This window comes from Bos indicus, chromosome 10 (genome assembly GCF_029378745.1).
Source record: "Bos indicus isolate NIAB-ARS_2022 breed Sahiwal x Tharparkar chromosome 10, NIAB-ARS_B.indTharparkar_mat_pri_1.0, whole genome shotgun sequence".
NCBI classification, from domain to species: Eukaryota; Metazoa; Chordata; class Mammalia; order Artiodactyla; family Bovidae; genus Bos; species Bos indicus.
Window position 1 is genome coordinate 45,331,477 of NC_091769.1, and position 23,445 is coordinate 45,354,921.

General features: G+C 39.1%; 2 protein-coding genes across 6 annotated transcripts in view; one reads left to right on the forward strand and one right to left on the reverse strand.

The window, feature by feature from the left end:
• The window catches only part of ZNF609 (zinc finger protein 609), a 201,948-nt gene that overhangs the window by 138,591 nt on the left and 39,912 nt on the right, over nucleotides 1-23,445 (reverse strand). The gene's annotated exons all lie outside the window — the stretch shown is intronic.
• Nucleotides 2,470-2,906, forward strand: LOC109565043 (ribosomal protein eL22-like). The gene has a single exon (XM_019968687.2). The coding sequence runs from the start codon at nucleotides 2,477-2,479 to the stop codon at nucleotides 2,843-2,845; it is 369 nt and encodes a 122-aa protein (XP_019824246.2). The 5' UTR covers nucleotides 2,470-2,476; the 3' UTR covers nucleotides 2,846-2,906.

A 23,445-nucleotide genomic window follows, 5' to 3' on the forward strand; every position in this document is an offset into this window, starting at 1 on the left:
TTCCTTACATCACTTCTAATCTGTGTTACATAAGCTATCAATTTCCTGTTAACATAGATCTACTATTTCATGCGTTATGTCTCTCGGTAAGATGAGCTTCTTTGATATATACTGTGGTTTCCACTCTCAAAATTCACCTACTTACTGTATCTCTCATGGTTGCTCACAGAAACTAATTGTGGCTGATTTGAGCAAATGATGCAAGTGGGTGACTCACAGAACTCCCAGAAAGTCTGAAGAGTAAATCTCAGAAAACAAGTAGGCACAGGAAGAGGCTATACAACCAGAACCATTTACAAAATCGCGCCACACTATCAGTCTGGTAAGGACACCGCTGCTGCCACCCGTGAACCAGTGATGCAACTGGATATTGGATGGTGCTGTCACCAGCACTGTAAACAACCTTCCACTACTCCTGGGCATCAGGGGCTGACTGAAAACACCAGGGGTGACGTCCTCAGCTGGTGAGGCCTGCGTCAGGCCTCAAGCCCTTATTGCTAACAGAGCTAGTAGAGTTAAGCACGTGGCATTTTTTGATTTTACAGTAGACACTGGTCTTATAAGGTGAGGAAATCCCCCCAATGGCTGGAGGTTCAGATAACTGGTAGCAGTAAAAAAGGACAAATGTCATTAGATGTATGAATTATTTCATCTTCCAAAGTATTAAATGCATATTTATATAAAATAATACTTTCTAAATAAAGTTTCTTAGGAGAAAGTAAAAATTACATTTAATCAAAATAACACAAGTATTACAAAAATAAGTAACAACAAGTATTTTATATATGGATGATGATATTTGACCTTTCTTAGTAACCTAAATCTAAATATCAGTACTGTCATCCAGTCAAAGCAGCAGCATTTACACCCAACAGAAGCATAGGGACAAACAATTCTGTACTAAAATGGAGAAGACAGGGAATTCTCTGGCGGTCTAGAGGTTAGGATTCCATGCTCTCACTGCCAAGGGCCTGGGCTCAATTCCTGGTCAGGGAACTAAGATCCCCGTATGCCGCGCAGCAAGGCCAAAACAAAACAAAAGCGGAGAAGACAGATCTGATAAATAAAAAAGTCTAGCAGCTCTCTCACGATTTCATCTATCATTTTAAAAAACTTGCATGTCAGATACTGGAGATGCAGAAAGACGCTTCGAGTCTAATAACAGAAAAAGACATGAAAACTGAATGTAATACAATGTTATGTTACTAAATACTGTCATGAGATGTTCAAAGGAAAGATGCCAGGGTAGGGGACACAAAGTCAGAAAAGGCTTGTTGAAGAGGTATTCTTAAGTATCTTGAATGATGAGGTGGCTAGCACAGGAAAAAAAAAAAAGCAAAGCAGGGAGAGAAGAAATAAAATTAAAATACCACTCTAACACAAGAAAGCCCTAATTCAACTTATTGCACCAAACACTGTTTTAAACAGAGGTGAAAATAAGTTTATACAAATGCATATCAAAAACAAGAAAGATGTCAGTCAAGGTGGAACACTGGGATTTATTTCCCTAAGAACAAATGCTAAAATGTGGATACAGTAGACTGCAAAACAAAAAAAAGTAAAAAACTATTTCCCTCCCTAACCCCACCCACTTGCAATTCTCTCATCAAGAGATGGAATTCAGCTTCTTTACCACTTTAATCTGTTTTGTCCCTGTGATTTCCTTTGGCTAAAAGAAACTGAGGAAGCAAAGCACTGCCAACTCTCTCTCTGGGCACTTTTCAAGAGGCCTGGTACACATCTCACACTTCCTCTTGGAGAGGGGGATAACTACCAAGTGAATAACTCCCAGACAGCCTGCTACAAAATATAAAACCAATGGAGAAGCTGGCCCAGTTGTCCCAACCAAGGTAAGCCAAGTCTGGCCCAGATCACCAGAAAGAAAGAAAGTGAAAGTGAAAGTGAAAGCCGCTCAGTCCTGTCCAACTTCTTGTGACCCCATGGACTATACAGTCCATGGAATTCTCCAGGCCAGAATACTGCAGTGGGTAGCTTTTCCCTTCTCCAGGGGATCTTCCCAACCCAGGGATCAAACCCAGGTCTCCCACGTTGCAGGCTAATCTTTACCAACTTAGCCACAAGGGAAGCCCAAGAATACTGGAGTGGGTAGCCTATCCCTTCTCCAGCAGATCTTGCCGACCCAGAAGTTAAACCAGGGTCTCCTGAATTGCAGGTGGATTCTTTACCAACTGAGCTACCAGGGAAGCCCAGAACCTAGCCTAAATGGCTAACCCTCAGAATTAAAAAAAGAAAAAGCTAAGTAAATAATGGTTGTTTCAAGCCATTAAGTTGGAGTGCTTGTTATACAGCAAAAGGCAGCTGAGGTTACAGGTAACTGAAACAATGGGTTTGGAGAATATGTGGACTGTAAATTTCTAAAATAAAAGGTGTATATTCACTATTATGGAGCTTCTAAAGTAGGGAACTGATAAATAAGAAATTTCAGCTCTCTCTCATGGCGCAGCAAGCCTTCAAGATGGTGCCGAAGAAAGACAAGAAGCCTAAGAAGTCAACCTGGAAGTTTAATTTGGATCTTACTCATCCAGTAGAAGATGGAACTTTTGATTCGGGAAATTTTGAACAGTTTCTGTGGGAGAAGGTTAAAGTGAATGGAAAAACTGTAAATCTTGGGAATGTCGTTCACATTGAACGCTTCAAGAATAAAATCATAGTCATTTCTGAGAAGCAGTTCTCTAAAAGGTATTTGAAGTACCTTACCAAAAAATACCTTAAAAAGAACAATCTTCGTGATTGGCTTCGTGTGGTTGCATCTGACAAGGAGACTTATGAGCTTCGTTACTTCCAGATTAGTCAAGATGAAGATGAATCTGAGTCTGAGGACTAGATGATGCCATCCTTCACAGGGCTTTGCTTGCTAATAAAACTTATTAAGCATACAAAAGAAACATCTTGAAATGGACCTTTAGCTTATCAGTGAATAAAAAACATTACTCTGTATGTTAAACATTCATCTTTATTTAAGTGTATGCTGTTTATATAGTGCTGGCTTTCCTTTAAGACTTTTTTATATTTTTATTGGAGTGTAGTTGATTTACAATGTTGTGTTAGTTTCAGGTATATAGCAAAGTGAATGAGTTATACATAGATATCCACTCATTCTTTTGTCATATAGACCATTACAGAGTATTGAGTAGAGTTCCCTGTAATATACAGTTTTTTAGTTATATGCTAAGTTGCTTCAGTTGTGTCCAACTATCTGCAAACCCAAGGACTGTAGCCAGCCAGTCTCCTCTGTCCATGGGATTCTCCAGGCAAGAATACTGGAGTGGGTTGCCATTTCCTACTCTTATCTGTTTTATGTATAGTAGTGTGTACATGCCAGTGTCAATCTCCCAATGTATCCTTCTCCCCTGTATCCTCTGGTAATCATAAGTTTGCTGCATCTGACTTCCATTTTGTAAATAAGCCTTTGTCCACCTCCCCCCCATCCCAAATACTTTGTATAAGCAATATTTAAATAGCTTATAGCTGGTGGAATTTCAGGATTTATCTAATGTACTGGTCTTACTGATGCCTCAAGTTAAAAGTATATAGCAAAAACACAATTGGGTGTAACTATATAATAAAATATACAGATTTGATCCAAAAAAAAAAAAAGAAATTTCAGATTTCCTCAACAGTGTATTTCAGAAAATGTCCATAGCCCTGATATTTAAAAAGTGGGCCAGAGGTACCCTGAAAAGTTTGCTGTTTAGTCACTACGTCGTGTCTGACTCTTTTGCAACCCTATGGACTACAGCCCTCCAGGCTCCTCTGTCCATGGGATTTCCCAGACAAGAATACTGGAGTGGGTTGCCATTCCCTTCTCCAGGGAATATGTCCAACCAAGGAATTGAACCTGCTTCTCCTGCATTGGCAGGTGGATTTTTTTTTTTTTTTTTTACCACTGAGCCACCTGGGAAGCCCATCCTGAAAAGTGTAAATGCTCAAATATTCAACAATAGAATTGCTAATAAATCGTGGTTTATTATCACAATGGACTACTATGGATCAATCAAAGTGAATAAACTACAACTACATGCAATAACGTATATGACTTTGATAGGTTCCAAAGTGTATGACCCCTGGATTTCCCTGGCAGTCCTGTTGTTGAGGCTTTGCACTTCCACTGCAGGAGGGCCAGGTTCAATTCCTGGTCAGGAAACTAAGACCCTACATGTCAAAAAAAAAAAAAAAGGCATGACTCCCCATTTATATAAAAATACATTGTAGGTGGGAATGTAAATTGGTATAGCCACTGTGGAAAACAATATGGAGGTTTCTCAAAAAAACTATAAATAGAACTCCCAGAGGGACCTCCCTAGCAGTCCAGTGGGTATGGGTTCAATCCCTGGTCAGGAAACTTAAGGCTCACATGCCTCGTGGCCAAAAACATAACAGAGCACTATTATAAGAAATTCAATAAAGACTTTAAAAATGGTCCACATGAAAAAAATCTTAGAAAAAGAACTACCATATGAACCAGCAATTCAACTCCCGGGTACACATCTGAAAAAAATGAAAACATTAGCTTGAAAAGATACACACATCCCAATGTTTATAGCAGCATTATTTACAATAGCCAAGATATGGAAGCAACCTAAGTGTCCCTTAAGAGATGAACAGACAAAGATGAGGTGTATAAATACATACACACACACACACACACACACACACACACACACACACACACAGGACTACTATTAATACTAAGAAGAAATAAAGTTTTACTATTTGCAACAACATATATGGATTGGAGTGTGTTACACTAAGTGAAATAAGCCAGAGAGACAAATACTGTACAGTATCACTTACACGTGGAATCTAAAAAATAAAAAGAACTAGTGAATATAATAAAAAAGAAACAGATTGACATATATAGAGAACAGTGGTTATTAGTGAAGAGGAGTAGAGAGGAGGGAGTAAGATATGGGCAGGGGATTAAGAGGTACAAATTACTATGCATAAAATAAATAAGTGACAAAGATATATTGTGCAACCGAAGGAATACAGCCAGTATTTTATAATAACTAAAAATGGAGCATAACCTTCAAAAATTGTCATTCACTATGTGGTAACATTGTACATCAAATACACTTCAACTAAAAAAAAATTTTAAATAGGCAAAATTAATGTATGCTGTTTGAAGTCAGAATAGTGGTTAGCCTTAGAGGACTTATGACTAGAAAACAGCACAAGGGAAGTTTCCAGGGGCTAGTAATGTTCTGTTGCTTGATCTCCAAGCTAGTTACATGAGTGTGTTCAAATTGAGAAAATTCATTGAACTGTATATTTGTCAATCTGTAAGCTGTAAACTTACAACTAGTGCATTTTTTCTATGTATAATAACATGGTTTTTTTTAGTTATATATTATTCTATATGATTGATAATTATTACCTCTATATACTTACATATATTGTTGTACTCCCAAATGTTGTTAAAAACTTCAAATATACAGAAAGAAGAGTATATATTGGTGCATCATGATTGGTATCTTTACTGATCTGTCCTTCAACTCAAAACTTCTTATCCAAATATACAGCTGTATTGTTGTTTATCCCTAGTCCACCACTTCCTAGTATAAATATAAGCACTTATCAAACCTAAAGAATTCGGGGAGAAAAATCAGAAAAACAGGAACAAGCATGGTTTAACTACTTGTGTACATGACATCTCCCACAGCCCTCACTGGAATTAAAGAGTCTTTCACTCTACTTGGTACCTTCTTTTTTTTTTTTAATTTGCTGTTTTCTTGAAGCAGTTAATCTGATACATGCAGACTGGGAATTGGGTTTCAAGTATTTCATTTACACACAATCAAAAGCAGTTTCTCTTCTAAAAATGAATAATCTAAAATGTAAAGAATATAGCTAGAGTTTGTACGCAGATGATAAGAAAGACTGAGGAGAGGAAAGAAGATAGGGGTTGAATATACAGGCATTCTCTCCTAAAGCAGGGACCTGGGTGGGCAGGGGGCTCTCACTTAGGAAAATTCCAATGGCCAAATTCAAAGGTATCAATTATATTTGTATATTTCATTTCCATATATTCATTCAATATTCACATGTATATACACATATATTTTTTCACATATATTCTGCGTTTTATTATCATTCCAAAGGTTACCATTCTTTGAGTTTTTCTTCTTTATTTGCTAAAATACTCATGCACTTTAGGGCAAAGAAATGTGAGACAACACTGAGAAAATGTGTTTAAACTACCAACATAGGTACAAACACCTACAGAGCACCTAATGATGTCGTCTATGGTATCACATTTCTCCAGCATTGCTATTCTAGAGGAAAAGAAAGGCAATGTTATACTTGTGAAGCTTACATAGGTTCTAATATTTCTCTTTTCATGTTTTAGATTGGAAGAGAACAAAAAATATTCTCTCTATCAATTAAGCCAGAACTGACACAAGACTCTAAACTTGAATAAATGAAGAGATTATGCCATGTTCTTGGGTGGTAAACAAATAATGTATAACGATAATGCAATGGCTTATTACATTATTATAAAGACTGTTTCTCCCTCAAACTAAATTTATAAAGTCAATGTAATTCCATCAATAGCTGAATTGGATTTGAGGAAGAATAAAAAACATTTTGAAAGCTAATCTGAAAAGACTATTAGCACAACTTTTTCCTGTTACAATAGTCTAACTCTTACATGGCTCTGTTATACATTAAAAGACCTTTACATATATTAATGCTTTTACTCTTTACAATAATCTACTAATGTATATCATATCATAAACCTCATTTTACAGATAATACTAAGGTCTAGAGAATTTCAATGACTCATACTAAGTCGTTTAGCTAGTAAAGGTAGAAATATCAATAGCATTCCACTTGGCAAGTTGAACCTCCATGTTAAATTCTTAACTATCATGCTGTGCCTCCTCCTAGACAGTAGTTGTCTCACAGGCCTACAAAAGATTATGAAAAGTGAGGTATGATAATGTAATAGATGACTAGACTGACTAAGACAGCCCAGAAACAGACCAAATACATATAATAACTCAGATTATGATAAAGATGGCATCTCGAATCAATGAATAATAATCAGTAAATAATGAGAGCAAATGACTCTCCAACTGGATTTTAAAACACACAATATTAGATTCTCACAGGATACCTAAATAAATACTGGATGGTTTAAAAAACTTAAAGGAAAAAAAAAACAGGTTAATATTGTTATAACCTTGGATGAGGAAGTCCTTTTTAAATTAGATACGAAATTCAGGAGTCATTAAAAAAAAAAAACCCACTTTTCAGATTTCATAAAATATAAATTTTCATTAAATAAAAAACATGTATAAGTAAACAAAAAAATGATAGATGTCAATTCTCCCCTTAGCATAATTTTTATCAAAATCCTACCAAGGTTCTCTGTAGATACAGATAAACTAAGGCACTGGCCTTTCCATATAAATAACTAAAACAATCTCGACAAAGAAAAATAAAGTGGGAGGAATCACTGACCCTGACTGAAGGCAGAAGACATTCAGAGACATTTCACTGAAGAGGTTATGTGATGACAAACAAGTACACAAAAAATCTTCAATATTGTTAGTTACTAGGGAAATGCAAATTAAAATCACAATGAAACATTACTACACACTTATCAGAATGACTACAGTAAAAACACTGCTAATACTGACAAGGATGTGGGGGGAAAAAAAAAGGATCTCTCATCCATTGCTGGTAAGAATGTGAAGTGGTTCAGCCACTCTGGAAAAAATAACTCGGCAGTTTCTTAAAACATTAAACATACAATTACCATATGACCTAGCAATTGCACTATTGGGCATTTATCCCAAAGAAATAAAAACTTATGTTTGCAAATGCCTGTATATGAACATTCACCGCAATTTTTCCCATTGAAACCCCAAACTGGAAACAGTCCAGGGCTTCCCTGGTGGCTCAGTTGGCAAAGAATCCACCTGCAATGCGGGAGACCTGGGTTCGATCCCTGGATTGGGAAGATCCCCTGGAGGAGGGCATGGCAACTTACTCCAGTATTCTTGCCTGGAGAATTCCCATGAACAGAGGAGCCTGGCAGGTTGCAGTCCATTCGGTCACAGAGTCGGACATGACTGAGCAACTAAGCACAGCACAGCACGGGCAACAGTCCAAATGTCCTTCAACAGGTGACTGGTTAAACTGTGGCACACACACACCCATACCACAGAAACTCAGCAATAAAAAGGAATGAAGTACTGATACACACAACAACCCTGATGAATCTTGAGAGGATTACGCTGACTGTGGTGGTAGACTAAGTCAGAATCTTGATAGTGGTAGATAAATAAACCTACACATGCAATAAGATTGCACAGAAACAAGCAAAATCAAACAAATGTGAGCAAGACTGGTGGACTGTATCAATGTCATTATCTTGGTTGACATTATACTATAGTTTTGCAAAATGTTACTACTGGAGGAAAATGGGTAAAGTGTACAAGGAAATCTTTGTATTATTTAACTACATGTGACTCTAAATAATTATCTCAAATAAAATGTCAATTAAAAACAAAAGATAGGAACTTCCCTGGTGGTTCAATGGCTGAGAATTCATCTTCCAATGCAGCGGACACAAGTTCAGTCCCTAGTCAGGAAACTAAGATCCCATATGCTGCAGGGCAACTAAGCCCGCAAGTCCCAACTACTGAACCCACGCAACCTAAAGCCAACATGCCCACAAAGAAAGATACCAGGTGCCACAACTAAGACCTGATGCAGGCAGTAAATAAATAAATATTTTTTTTAAAATGCAAATGACAGAGAAGAAAATAGCTATAATAAATATAGTAGACAAAAACACATTAAAACTACACTGAAGGATTTTCTAAAAGATAAACTCAAAAGGAAGGGAAGAGGAGGAGACAACAGTTAACATTCTGGAATATAGAAAGCAAAGTACTGAAACACACTAAATCAACATAAGAATGATGACTACTAATCCTGCAATAGAGAAAACTTTCAACTATACCTATCACCATCACAGAAGTTTATCTCCAAGAGCTCAGGAACTGGTGGAGCCAGATAAACTCAAGCTGGGAGTGGGTAGGTGGTAGCCTGGTGATTTAGTCTAAATAAGGCTGGTTGAAAATTGTTTCAGAAACAATTATATCCTTAGTCCATCTTCTCACTCAGATACCCTCCCCAACTAAGAAGCCTAGAGATTTATTCTCTGGAAAGAGTCAAAGAGAGAATCTGGGGACTAGAGTACTTCAGGCATAGGGGAGGGCACAAGGAACATCTAATATAACGGGGTTAAATGTGGACTTAAGCATACTGATTGCTGAAGGCCGAGGCCCCAATCCTCTTTTTTCACTTGGACAAAGAAAGCTGGCAGTAGTCCTTACCTTGCAGGAGGATTAGAAGAGGTTTTTCTAAGGAATCTGGTAAACTCATGAGGAAAGACCTAGAGATATTGAAATTTAGGGTTTGCCAACTTAATAACCGTCTCACTGTGAAGTTCACTATAATATGCTCTGCTGATGCACTCAGCTTCCAATCAGTGAATGTTCCATCCCAAAGATGTTTAAAACATGAGCAGACATCCAAGGACTATCAAATATCTGAGGAAAACCTTTTAAAAAAAGATAAGAGATAAAAAACCAGCACTTCATAAATGAGTCAACTGAGGCTTATATCAGCTAAAAATGAGATTAGTATTCACCACACTGCACAGCCCATCCACATGTTTAACAAATATTTAATGGGGCAAGTACTATGAAAGGTGCTTGGGAAACAAGGGTGAATAGAGCTTACAGTCTAAGATGGAGTCAGACGATAAACATTATAATAAAGTACACATTTTGTACACTGGAAGGAGATACATACTTTGAGAAAAAATAACGGGACTGGGTAAAGGAGTAAGCAGGAGGCAGTGCAGAGGCAGGTGCAAATTTAAAACCGAGTGACGTGAGTAGAAACTTGGAGATGAGGGACTTGATAATGCTGCGGTCTCTGAATTCTAGAAGCTGAAACTTTCAGTGTGAGAGCCCGAAACACACCTGAGATGTTCAAAGGAAAAGCTGGAGGGGAACTGAGAGGGGGAAAACGGGAGATAAGGTCATAAAGGCAAGGCAGGGAGAAGTACAGACCATGCACGGCGTTATGGACCACCAGATTTAACAGGATGAAACAAAGGGTCAGTGGAGGGTTCTGGGGAAGAAATCATAGTGACTGACAAGCTTTAATAGAATAACTATGGCTGATGTGCTAAGATCGCATGGAAGCAAGGGACATCGGTTAAAAGGCAAGACAGAATAGAGTATCCCAGAATTTTAGAACTGATAGAAGTATTGGAAATATCTTTTACCAAGTTTTTCATTTTAGAGATAAGGAAACCAAGGCCTAGGAAGTTAAACGAGTTTTCCAAAGTCATGTATAGTAAGTCCTCTACATACAAACCTTCAAGTTATGAACTTTCAAACAAACGAACGTGCCTTGTATGCCAGCTGTTGTACTGTATTCCTGTACTTTTCAAGGTACTGTACTGCAAGATTTAAAATAGTTTAGTTTTTGTGTTTTCTATGTATTATTTGTATGACAAGTATTATAAACCTAGTGCAGTTCTGTGCCAGATAACTGAATGTGTTAGTTGGGTACCTAAGGTAACTGTTGGACTGATGAACAAACTGGACTTAGGAATGTGCTCTGGGAAAGGAACTTGTTTGAACGTAGGAGACTTACTGTATTAGACTCTGGAATGATACACTTTGCATTTGTGTAGCCTTTTCAGTGCTTTTAGGTCTATCATCTGATCTTGTGCTCAGCAATCCTTTGGGCAGTTCATTGGGTAGGTGATAGCTGACATCTGTTTACAAGACAGTTGGCCAAAATCAGGAACTATGTCTAGAATATCCACTCTCTCAGTACTAAATATAAAACTATTAACTGTCTATACAGGGAGTGAGTCTGCAATCACGCTAGTAACATCACAAAGTGGTAACTAATTCAGACCTTCAAGGAATAGAAATGACTTACTTTTACATGGTCTAATCCTGTGGCTCTACAGCCAAGACTACCAAATGTTGCCCCTGCATATTAGGTGGTGTGATGTTCATTACAAATTAGGAAAGAGAGTCAACAATTCTGCGGCAAATGGGAAACGGCGATTTTGTTCCCCATGATACTATGCGCTCAGATCTCTTCCTCTCCCCTTTCTTCTCCACCCAGTCTCATCCTGCAAGATCTTTTGCAGATTAGAAATTAGCTGATAAACAACTAATTCCCACAGGATAGTTCTTGATAACATAGCAAGGTATTATCTCTCTCCAGGGGTATCTACTTTAATAGGAAACTCAAAACCTTTAAATCCCAAAGGAACTACAGTCAAGTTGGCAGGGAATGTTATAAGACCCTCCCAACATTTCATCAAATCACAGTAAATAAATTCAAATTCAACAACTGTTTATTGATGATCTACCACACTATCATAAAAATAAGGCATGATTCTTGCTCAGTGGAAGAAGACAACACAGAAAATATTAGCTTTTTAAAAACTGAATGTCTGCTATATAATAGGCACTAAGCTAGATGCTTTTAATATGCAATTTGAAACAAGTATTATATTGTATTTAATGTTCAATATATCATGGCCAGGATTACTATATCACTACCTTTATAACTACATTTAGTCTTTACTTCTGCTCTATGAAGTAATTATTAGTTTTACTTTAAGATAGGAAACTGAGGCTTAGAGATTGTGTGTATGTATTAGTTGCTTAGTCGTGTCCAACTCTTTGCAACCCTATGGTAGCCTGCCAGGCTGCTCTGTCCATGGAATTCTCCAGGCAAGAAGACTGGAGTGGATTGCCATTTCCTTCTCCAAAGGATCTTCCTGACTCAGGGATTGAGCCTTGATCTGCGTTGCAGGCAGATTCTGAGCCACCACGGAAGCAAAGGCTTGGAGAAGCTGCATAATACGCTACTAACTAGCTAGGATTCAAACACAAGTCTGTATGATTTTTCAACGGATGTTATTAATACCTATACAATATTCAAACTCTCCATAATATTAACAGAAAGCTGTTTAATTTCACCTTGAAGCCTGAAGACTTGGCTAATAAGAATATGCCGAAAAGAAGTGACATTCAAGCTGGATCCTGAATGACAATTAATTTACCAAGTGGGAATCAAGTGGGTGAGAGTAGAGTTTGGTTTAGGTAAGAAATGAAAAATGTCTGAACAAAAAAGTGGAAATTAGTACAGAAAAGAGGGGACATAACAAGAGATACACAGGAGAGGGGCTCTCAAAGGGTCTTTGTGATACATCAGATGTGAGCAGACAGGAAAAGGTAAGGGTGACTCAGGAGTTTTTAGTTTGGGCAAAAGGAAGGAAATAATCCCACTACTGAAACTGAGTAAGCATGATGTGGGCTTTAGGGACAATTTTGTTTTGGACATTGTGAGTTTGAATTATATTTGGGACAACCAAGTAAGGAAATGTTAGGTAGCTGGAAACCATGGCCTAACTTTAGAAAGAGGTCAGGGCAGAGGACAAGGATTTAGAGGTCCTTGCTGTGTATTCTTGCCTGGAGAATCTCAGGGACAGAGGAGCCTGGTGGGCTGCCGTCTATGGGGTCGCACAGAGTCAGACACGACTGAAGCGACTTAGCAGCAGCAGCAGCAGCTGTGACTACAGTAGTTTAAAAAATGAGAGCATAAGATTGACACATATGCTATCTGCTTATAAGGCCAGTCTTAACACCAAAGCCATACTGAACTTTGAAAATAAGCAGGGTCTTAACACATGCCCACAAATAAACATATGCGCAACACCTCTATCTTTAGATAAAAAAACTGAAGTTGTTGGCACAGAGGCTAAGAGGCTTTATCCAAGGACAATGACTTCAGTCGTTTTACCCTCAAATATGTATAGGGCAAACCAGACGTTTAAGAAATATCTAATGAAAAGAAAGCATTAATGAAGGGAGCACAGAGAATAAACCAAAATGTCCTAAGTTATATAATTTAAGTGGTAGAATGGGCACTAGAATTCAGGTGCTCTCAGTCTTTTGTACTTTACATTACACAGGTTTTTCCAAATACACACACACACTCACCTACCTCAAGGACTATTTGTTATGAAAAATAAAGTTCCCTGGTGGCCCAGTGGTTAGGATTTCAGGCTTTTACTGCTGTTGCCAGGTTTGATCCCTGGTAGGGGAACTGAGTTCCCATAAGCTTGGAGCAGTCAAAATTTTTTAAAATTAAAAAAATAAAAATACTCCTAAATCTCAAGAGTATAAATGTTCCCTTCAAAATTCCATTGTAGGGGCTTCCCTGGTGGTTCAGTGGTTAAGAATCCGCCTTGCAATGCAAGGGACACCAGTTCAATCCATGCTCTGGGAAGATCCTACATGCTGACACAGAGCATCAAGCCCGTGCACCACAACTACCGAGCTTAAGGTCTAGAGCCTGTGAGCCACAACTACTGAGCCCACTCGCTGCAATTACTAAAGTCCAAATGCCTTGAGCCTGTGCTCCACAACAAGAGAAGCCACTGCAGTGAGAAGTCCTTGAACTGCAACTAGACAATAGCCCCCACTCACCACAACCAGAGAAAGCCCACATGCAGCAACAAAGACCCACCACAGCCACAAAATTAAATAAATAAATAAAGCTAAAAAAGCCTCAATGTCCATTAACAGATGAATGGGTAAAGAAGATGTGTACATATATACAATGGAATACTACTCACCCATTAAAAAGGATAAAATCGCCATTCGAAGCAACATGGATAGACCTAGAGATTATCATAGTAAGTGAAGTAAGTCTGACAGATAAAGACAAATACCATGATATTACTTATACACAGAAAGGAAAAAAAAAAAAAAAAGGCACAAATGAACTTATTTACAAAACAGAAACAGACTTAGAGAATTTACGGTTACCAGCAGGGAAGGGAGGCAGAGAGGGACAGATGGGAGCTTGGGATTGACATGTACACACTGCTATATTTAAAACAGATAGCCAACCAGGACCTACTATACAGCTTAGAGAACTTTGCCCAATATTCTATAATAACCTAAATGGGAAAAGAATGTGAAAAAGAAAAACAAATTTCATCAAAAGAATAAAATACTTGAGAATAAATTTAACAAAAATGTAAGACTTGTATTCTGAAAACCACAAAACATCATTGAAAGAAACTAAACATCTAAATAAATGGAAAAATATCCCATGTTCATGAACTGGAAAACTGTTAAGACTGCAATACTCTGTAAATTATGTGACAAATTCAATTCACTATAAAATCCTAGCTAGCTTTTTTTGTTTGTTTGTGGAAATCAACAAGCTGATTCTACAATTCCTATGGCAATGCAAGGGAGTCAGAATCCAAAAATTCTTAAAAAGAAGAACAAAGTTAGAAAATTCACAACTCCTGGTTTCAAAGCTTACTATACAGCTATAGTAACTGGGACTTCCCTGGTGGTCCAGTGGCTGGGAATCTGCCTTGCAATGCAGGGGATGCAGGTTCAATCCCTGGTCGGAGAACTAAACTCCCACATGCCATGGGGCAACTAAGCCTGCACACCACAAATACTAAGCCCACACACTTGAGTCCAAGCCCATGCACCAAAACAAAAGATCCACATGACACAACAAAGATCCCACGTGTGCCACAACTAAGACCAACAGGGCCGAATAAATAAATAAAATTTACAAAAAAAAACTGTGGTCATCAAGATGGTTCTACTAGTATAAGGATAGACACAGAAATTTGTGGAACAGAATAGAGAGCTCAGATAAAAACCCATACATTTATGGTCAGTTAGCTCTCTTCTCGAAGAAGGCAATGGCACCCCACTCCAGTATTCTTGCCTGGAAAATCCCATGGATGGAGGAGCCTGGTGGGCTGCCGTCTATGAGGTCTCAAAGAGTCGAACACGACTGAAGCAACTTACCAGGAGCAGCAGCAGCTCTCTTCTAGAGTGTCAAGACAATCCAATAGGGAAAAAAATAGCCTTTTCAACAAATGGGGGCCTCCCTGGTGGCTCAGAGGTTGAAGCGTCTGCCTGCAATGTGGGAGACCTGGGTTCGATCCCTGGGTCAGGAAGATCTCCTAGAGAAGGAAATGGCAACCCGCTCCAGTACTCTTGCTGGAGAATCCCATGGACGGAGGAGCCTGGTGGGCTACAGCCACGGGATCGCAGAGAGTCGGACACGACTGAGTGACTTTCACTTGCACCTTCACTTTCAACAAATGGTGATGGGAAAACTGGATATTCACATGTAAAAGAATAAACCTGGACCCTTACCTCACACCATGTACAAAAATTAACTCAAAATGGATCAAAGATCACTGTAAAAACTAAAATCATAAAACAGAGAACAAAGCATAGACATAAATCTTCATGACAGTGATTTAAAATATGACACCTTGGGAGATCCCTGGTGATCCAGTGGTTAGTACATGGTGCTTTCACTGCTGTTGCCCCGGTTCAATCCTTGGTCAGGGAACTAAAACCCTGCAGGCCCCAAGGCACAGCAAAATAAATAAATAAAATATGACACCAAAAAGCACAAGCAACTAAAGGAAAAAAAGATGAACTCAACTCTCTCAAAATTTAAAATTTCTGTGCTTCAGAGAACGCTATCAAGAAACTGAGGAGACAGTCTACAGAAACGGCAGAAAATTTTGCCTATCATATATTTATTAAGATACTAGACTGGTATCCAGAATAATAAAGACAGACTTGCAACTCAACAATAAAAAGACAAACAACTCAATTAAAAATATGGGCAAAACAAAAATTTTAGAGAAAAAAAAATGAGCAAAGAATTTGAACAGACATGACTTCCAAAGAAGATATATAAGTGGCCAATATGCACATGAAGTGATAAGCTGCACATGAAGGGAAATGTCAATCAAAACCACAATGAGACACCACTCCACACTCACTAAGATAGCTATTATCAAAAAATGGACAATCACAAGTGTTGGTGAGGATGTGGAGACATGGGACTCTTCATACACTACTGGTAGAAATGGAAAATTGGAGCAGTTGCTTTAGGAAAAAGGTGGCAATCCCTCTAAAAGTTAAATATCACATGACCCAGGAATTCCGCTCATAGGAATATTCCCAAGAGAAATGAATACATGTCTATACAAAAATTTATACACAAATGTTCACAGCAACATTATTCATAATAGCCCAAAGTATAAACAATTCAAATATCAATCAATGATGAATGGACACACAAATGTGATATATCCATATAATAGAACATTATTCAGCTATAAAAAGAAATGAAGTACTGATACACGGTACAACATGGATGAAACTCGAAAACATTATGCTAAGGGAAAGGAGCCAGACACAAAAAGGTCACGTGTTGTGGGATTCCATTTACACGAAATGTTCAGAACAGGCAACTCCACAGAGAAAGAAAGTAGACTAGTTGTCAACAGGGGGTGGGGGAAAGGGAAAATGGCTGTGTGTGTGTGTCAGAGAGAGAGAAAGAGAGAGAGAGACTGCTAATTGGGGTGATGAAAATATTCTGGAATTAAGAAATGGTGATGGCTGCACCATCATTTTTTGTGACTATAAAACCACTGAGTTAAACACTTAAAAAAAGGAAATGTGACCTTAATCTAAAAAAATATGTATGAGGGGTAAAAATCTCTATCTATAACCTGTTCAGTTCACAGCTTGCCCCCAAATTTTCCAGCTATCAGTCACTAACAAAAATCATTTTCCCTGGCAGACTAATTCACCATCACTAATTTAAAAAACAAACAACCAGCCTTCTAAAGACAATCACAGATGAAGATAAAAACTTGGCCTGAGACAAGTTACAAAAACTTAAATATAGAAGATAACTTCATACTCCAGGGTGAGATTTCATCAAATGTAAGGAAATCTAGCCAAGTACAGCCAGACCAGGTCAGTTCTCAAATGGTAAAATAAAAGATGCGTAAGGGAACAAGGGTGAGCTTCATGAGGTACAGGTCATGTACAAACCAACTGTGAACTAATAAACTCAACCAGTTTCACAACATTAAAGAAATTCTTCTGTGAAGAAAAGAAATATGGTAGAATTAAACATGATTTTTCTCTTCTTCCTTTTACCTTCTTTATAATAAAGCACTTAATACTTTTATTTTTAAAACTTTTTTTTTTAAAGCATTAGTAGTGGACAAATAGAAAATAATCTCAAAGAAACCTAAAACCCAGTGGAGAGGCTGCTGTAATTCACAAGGTCAAGATTCTCCCACTTGCCAAGTAGACAGTTTGCCCTGAGGGCATCAGAGATAACAATGCTTGTACTTTGCCCCAGTCTTCTCACTGACAAAATAGGCTTTTGTCTAGAGTCACCAGATGCCTCAGCAAGTCCCTTTGCCAAGTGCCAGAGGCTCAGAGCCTAGATAACACAGCTGAGGTTTGGTACTCTTTACAAGGATTAAGAAACAATCCCCAGCCCACAACTCTATTGAGCAAGTTCTGGCAGCTGCCAGGGCCAGTAGAGAATAATGAGGGGACAGGGGTCCAGAGACAGAGCTGCATTTTTTGGCCATACCAACGCTCTCCCTCTGAACTCAGATGGCTTGTGTTGCTGCCAACTTCAGGTCTTAAGGTTTCTCCTTGGTTTAGCCACCATGGCTGTCTATCCTCTTTATAAAAACATGCTGGCAATGATGGGATTTTAGTAAAACTTAAACATTTCCAAATAAATTGAGGATACCTTGCTCGGGGCACTTTCATAAAAGTTATGAGCCTTGATTCTACCTAGTTAAATCCCTTCTGGCTTTCCTCTTGGCAGACCAATATTAATAGAAGAGCTGTAAAACACTCAATATCCAACCATTTCCTGTACCTTGAAATGTTAATACGAAGAAGGGGGGAGGGGAGAGGAAAAATATCAACAAGAAAAAGAAGGGAAAAAATCCTTCTTCTCAGAGAAATACCCAGATGCCAGAGATCAGGTCCAAGCTCCTGCCCTGCTGTTTCCAGCTACACTACAGCCAAAGCCAAGAACAATCCTTCCACTTACAGAGCCTTCCACACATTAACCTCCTCAGCCAACTCTGGAGCCAGGATGAGAGATTCTGTTGGCACATGCCAGTTCTCGTTTATGAGCCGGTTACCACCTCAAAGGCTGTTTGGCCTAAGGCCTGCCCTCTCTTTACAGGATCTTTCAAACTTCAAAACGGGATCTTTTTTTGCACTCCTCTAAAGACGCTAAGGTGGTTTACTTAACTTACTGCTTCCAGCTTAGGTCCTAGTCAAGGACTTCTCTGGGGACAGTCAGTATTCACTGGGAGCAGTCAACATCATCCAATACCGAAGGACACTACTCACCCATACCAAGTAGAGAAAAACCAAAAGATTTTATATTAAAGATAAAAGCAAACACTTTCAGAAGTAACTTCAGTGAGGTACCAAGAGTTCAAATGAGGTCCTGAGAGTTGAAAGAGGGTCACCAAATTGGGTGACCTTCTCTTTTGCTGTCACAGTACAGAAGAGAGGGTGGGAGGAAGATACATGCTTTGCTAATCGTTCAACTCTGTCCTGAACCCAGAGTTCAACACCGAAATCTTCGAAATTCAACATCTTACTAACTAGGAGTTGAAAGGAGAGGTTTGGAAGCCAAGTTTTGAGGCTATTTTTTGCCTTTCTATCCTACCATAGACCCCTCTTCCTGCTAATTCTACACCATCTTGTAGGGATTGAAAGAGGATGAAAATGTAGACATACTTAAGACACAGTTATTGATTACTGCCTGGTTCTCTATTGCTTTTGGTGAAAAAAGAATTACAGACTCTTTTTTGTGTGGGAACATAACATTTCCAATAGAAAACTGCATTTATTATGCAACTTGCTGCATTTTCATGAACATAAAATTACATAAACACAGTCATGTAAGTAACACACATATCAAGAAAAAGTATTTTAGCAAACAGTTCTCAAAGGGAATTCTGTCCTTTCAGGGACATTTGGCAACGTGTGGAAACATTTTTGGTTGTCCCAGCTTGGGGGGAATGCTACTGGCACCCAGGGGGTAAAAGCAAAGCCACTGCTAAACAGCCTACAATACACCTGACTGCCCTAGCCCCAGCTACCAAGGATGCTGTTGTTGAAACTTCTGGATTACCTTCCAGAAGCCTTCCTTCTACTTCCTCTCTAGTAAGGGCTTTTATCAAAAATGCAAAACTCCTTTGCTCTAGCAGAAAAGCTGCGGTTAACATGATAACAGATTAAAAAAAAAAAAAAAATCACCCTGCCTGGGAAAACCAGGAGAAGCTTCAAGGAAGAAAAAAGAAAACAGAACAAACATTTGTTGCTGGTTAACAACTACTAGACTACCATATACTGTGCACTTACAGTGTGGTTTTAATCCATACAAATTTAAGGAAAATGAGATCCAGAGAGGAAGTTTTCAAGATTCCACATCTATTAAGTGGCAGTGCTGGGGTTCAAACACAGGTCTAATTACAAAGTCTACGCTTTCATTTTAATTCCACGGTGGAAGATAAGTATGATTTGGAAGAGGCTGTGAAAAGCAGAAAAAGTATGGAAAGTGGTTAAAGTAAAAACCAAAGATCACTCTTTCATTGTTCACAAGCAGCATGGGAAAGGCACTTTTCCTTAAAGCATGCTGCTGCTGCTAAGTCACTTCAGTTGTGTCCGACTCTGTGCGACCTCATAGACGGCTCCCCCGTCCCTGGGATTCTCCAGGCAAGAACACTGGTGTGGGTTGCCATTTCCTTCTCCAATGCATGAAAGTGAAAAGTGAAAGTGAAGTCGCTCAGTCGTGTCCAACTCTTCGCGACCCCATGGACTGCAGCCCTCCAGGCTCCTCCATCCATGGGATTGTCCAGGCAACAGTACTGGAAGGGTTGCCATTGCCTTCTCCCCTTAAAGCATGACTCAGTCCAAATCTAACTATAGAACTAAGCAAGTTCTATAATCACTTTCAGAGAATTTTTAAATGTTTTTGTAGACATGTGTCTCCTGTTGCAGTTCTATATTCTCTCCGTTACACAGGGAAGCACTGCCTAAGAGGCCATCTATGTAGCTATATTCTTGGTGCTCTTCAGAGATCTGTCCTGGGCCCCTTTCTTTTTGTCTCATTCAACAGACACATTCTCCTTGGGTAAGCTCACCCACCTTCATGGCATCAATTATCATTTATTTGTTCACATTAGTAACTCTCACATCTTTAGATTTCCAGTTTTCTCACATAACCTCTGGACCTTAAGGGACATTTCCACTTGGTTGTCCATTCATTTTACTCCCTTTGCCAAACTAACTATTGATCCTATTCATTCTTCAGATATCTTCATGGATATTTTCTTTGACCTTAGCCTTCATAAGCTTATGTACTTATTTGATTACATTCTATCCCTCCTACTAGACTTATTACTCAGCAGCTACAAGTCAAATTTTGGAAATGTTTCTGAAACACGTAGAAGAACATAAGCAGGATAAATGTAACGATAAGGAACCATTCCTAAGATAAGATTAACACAAGAATATATAAGAAAAAATAATTTTTATTAACAGAACTACACTAAAATCTAAGTTTATGGGAGTTCCCTGGTGAAAGTGAAAGTCGCTCAGTCGTGTCTCTTTGTGACCCCATGGACTATACAGCCCATAGAATTCTCCAGGCTAGAATACTGCAGTGGGTAGCCTAGGTTTGATTCCTGGGTCGGGAAGATCACCTGGAGAAGGAAATGGCAACCCACTCCAGTATTCTTGCCTGGAAAATCCTCGTGGACAGAGGAGCCTGGCAGGCTACAGTCCATGGGGTTGCAAGAGTCGGACACGACTTAATGACTAAACCACCACCACAGCCTATCCCTTTTCCAGGGGGTGGATCTTCCCGATCCATTCCCTGGAATTGAACCCGGGTCTCCTGCACTGCAGGCGGATTCTTTACCAACTGAGCTATCAGGGAAGCTCAAGAATACTTTAACAGTAGTCTATCGTTTAAGATTCATAGTCTACTGTAGTCAAATCTGTTTAGACTATAGGAGACAGGGATCAAGACCATCCCCATGGAAAAGAAATGCAAAAAAAGCAAAATGGCTGTCTGGGGAGGCCTTACAAATAGCTGTGAAAAGAAGAGAAGCGAAAAGCAAAGGAGAAAAGGAAAGATATAAACATCTGAATGCAGAGTTCCAAAGAATAGCAAGAAGAGATAAGAAAGCCTTCTTCAGCGATCAATGCAAAGAAATAGAGGAAAACAACAGAATGGGAAAGACTAGAGATCTCGTCAAGAAAATCAGAGATACCAAGGGAACATTTCATGCAAAGATGGGCTCGATAAAGGACAGAAATGGTATGGACCTAACAGAAGCAGAAGATATCAAGAAGAGATGGCAAGAATACACAGAAGAACTGTACAAAAAAGATATTCACAACCCAGATAATCACGATGGTGTGATCACTGACCTAGAGCCAGACATCCTGGAATGTGAAGTCAAGTGGGCCTTAGAAAGCATCACTACGAACAAAGCTAGTGGAGGTGATGGAATTCCAGTGGAGCTCTTTCAAATCCTGAAAGATGATGCTGTCAAAGTGCTGCACTCAATATGCCAGCAAAACTGGAAAAGGTCAGTTTTCATTCCAATCCCAAAGAAAGGAAATGCCAAAGAATGCTCAAACTACCGCACAATTGCACTCATCTCACACGCTAGTAAAGTAATGCTCAAAATTCTCCAAGCTGGGCTTCAGCAGTATGTGAACCGTGAACTTCCTGATGTTCAAGCTGGTTTTAGAAAAGGCAGAGGAACCAGAGGTCAAATTGCCAACATCTGCTGGATCATGGAAAAAGCAAGAGAGTTCCAGAGATACATCTATTTCTGCTTTATTGACTATGCCAAAGCCTTTGACTGTGTGGATCACAATAAACTGTGGAAAATTCTGAAAGAAATGGGAATACCAGACCACCTGATCTGCCTCTTGAGAAATCTGTATGCAGGTCAGGAAGCAACAGTTAGAACTGGTCATGGAACAACAGACTGGTTCCAAATAGGAAAAGGAGTACGTCAAGGCTATATATTGTCACCCTGCTTATTTAACTTATATGCAGAGTATATCATGAGAAACGCTGGGCTGGAAGAAACACAAGCTGGAATCAAGACTGCCGGGAGAAATATCAATAACCTCAGATATGCAGATGACACCACCCTTATGGCAGAAAGTGAAGAGGAACTAAAAAGCCTCTTGATGAAGGTGAAAGTGAAGAGTGAAAAAGTTGGCTTAAAGCTCAATATTCAGAAAATGAAGATCATGGCATCCGGTCCCATCACTTCATGGGAAATAGATGTGGAAACAGTGTCAGACTTAATTTTTCTGGGCTCCAAAATCACTGCAGATGGTGACTGCAGCCATGAAATTAAAAGACCCTTACTCCTTGGAAGGAAAGTTATGACCAACCTAGATAGCATATTCAAAAGCAGAGACATTACTTTGCCAAGAAAGGTTCGTCTAGTCAAGGCTATGGTTTTTCCTGTGGTCATTTATGGATGTGAGAGTTGGACTGTGAAGAAGGCTGAGCGCCGAAGAATTGATGCTTTTGAACTGTGGTGTTGGAGAAGACTCTTGAAAAGTCCCTTGGACTGCAAGGAGATGCAACCAGTCCATTCTGAAGGAGATCAGCCCTGGGATTTCTTTGGAAGGAATGATGCTAAAGCTGAAACTCCAGTACTTTGGCCACCTCATGCGAAAAGTTGACTCATTGGAAAAGACTCTGATGCTGGGAAGGATTGGGGGCAAGAGGAGAAGGGGACGACAGAGGATGAGATGGCTGGATGGCATCACCAACTCGATGGACGTGAGTCTGAGTGAACTCCGGGAGATGGTGATGGACAGGGAGGCCTGGCGTGCTGCAGTTCATGGGGTCGCAAAGAGTCGAACACGACTGAGCAACTGATCTCTGACCTGACTTTCACTGTCATAATCCAGGTTCAATCTCTGGTCAGGGAACTCCTGCAAGCCCCTTGGCTTGGCCAAAAAGAATAAATAAATAAATTAAATAAATAAATAAGATTAAGTTTCCTTTAAAAGTTTGTTTTTTGTATTACTTACAGCAAAGATATCATCTCTTACTATCAACTCCTAAACTACCCTATCTCCAATTCCTAGTTAAAACAATCCTTAAAGGGTGGTAAACTAGCCATTTGCTATTTTTCTTGCCATTGGCAAGTAAACAGGTGATAAGGAAAGTAGTCATTTGTTAAAAATAAAACTAAACCATCAAAGTTTATATTTACACACTTATTCCCCACACACACCATTTCAAAACCCAACTCCACTACCTCCTCACAATCTTCCAAGCTACCTATCCAGCTGCTCCCAGTTCATTTCAATAAGCTTTCCTTAGTATCAGGCTTTGTTTGGACAAGGGAATGGGAAGGATTAAAGTGGGATTTACCTAGCCCTTTGCTCCTGCTTTTGTTTAGATATG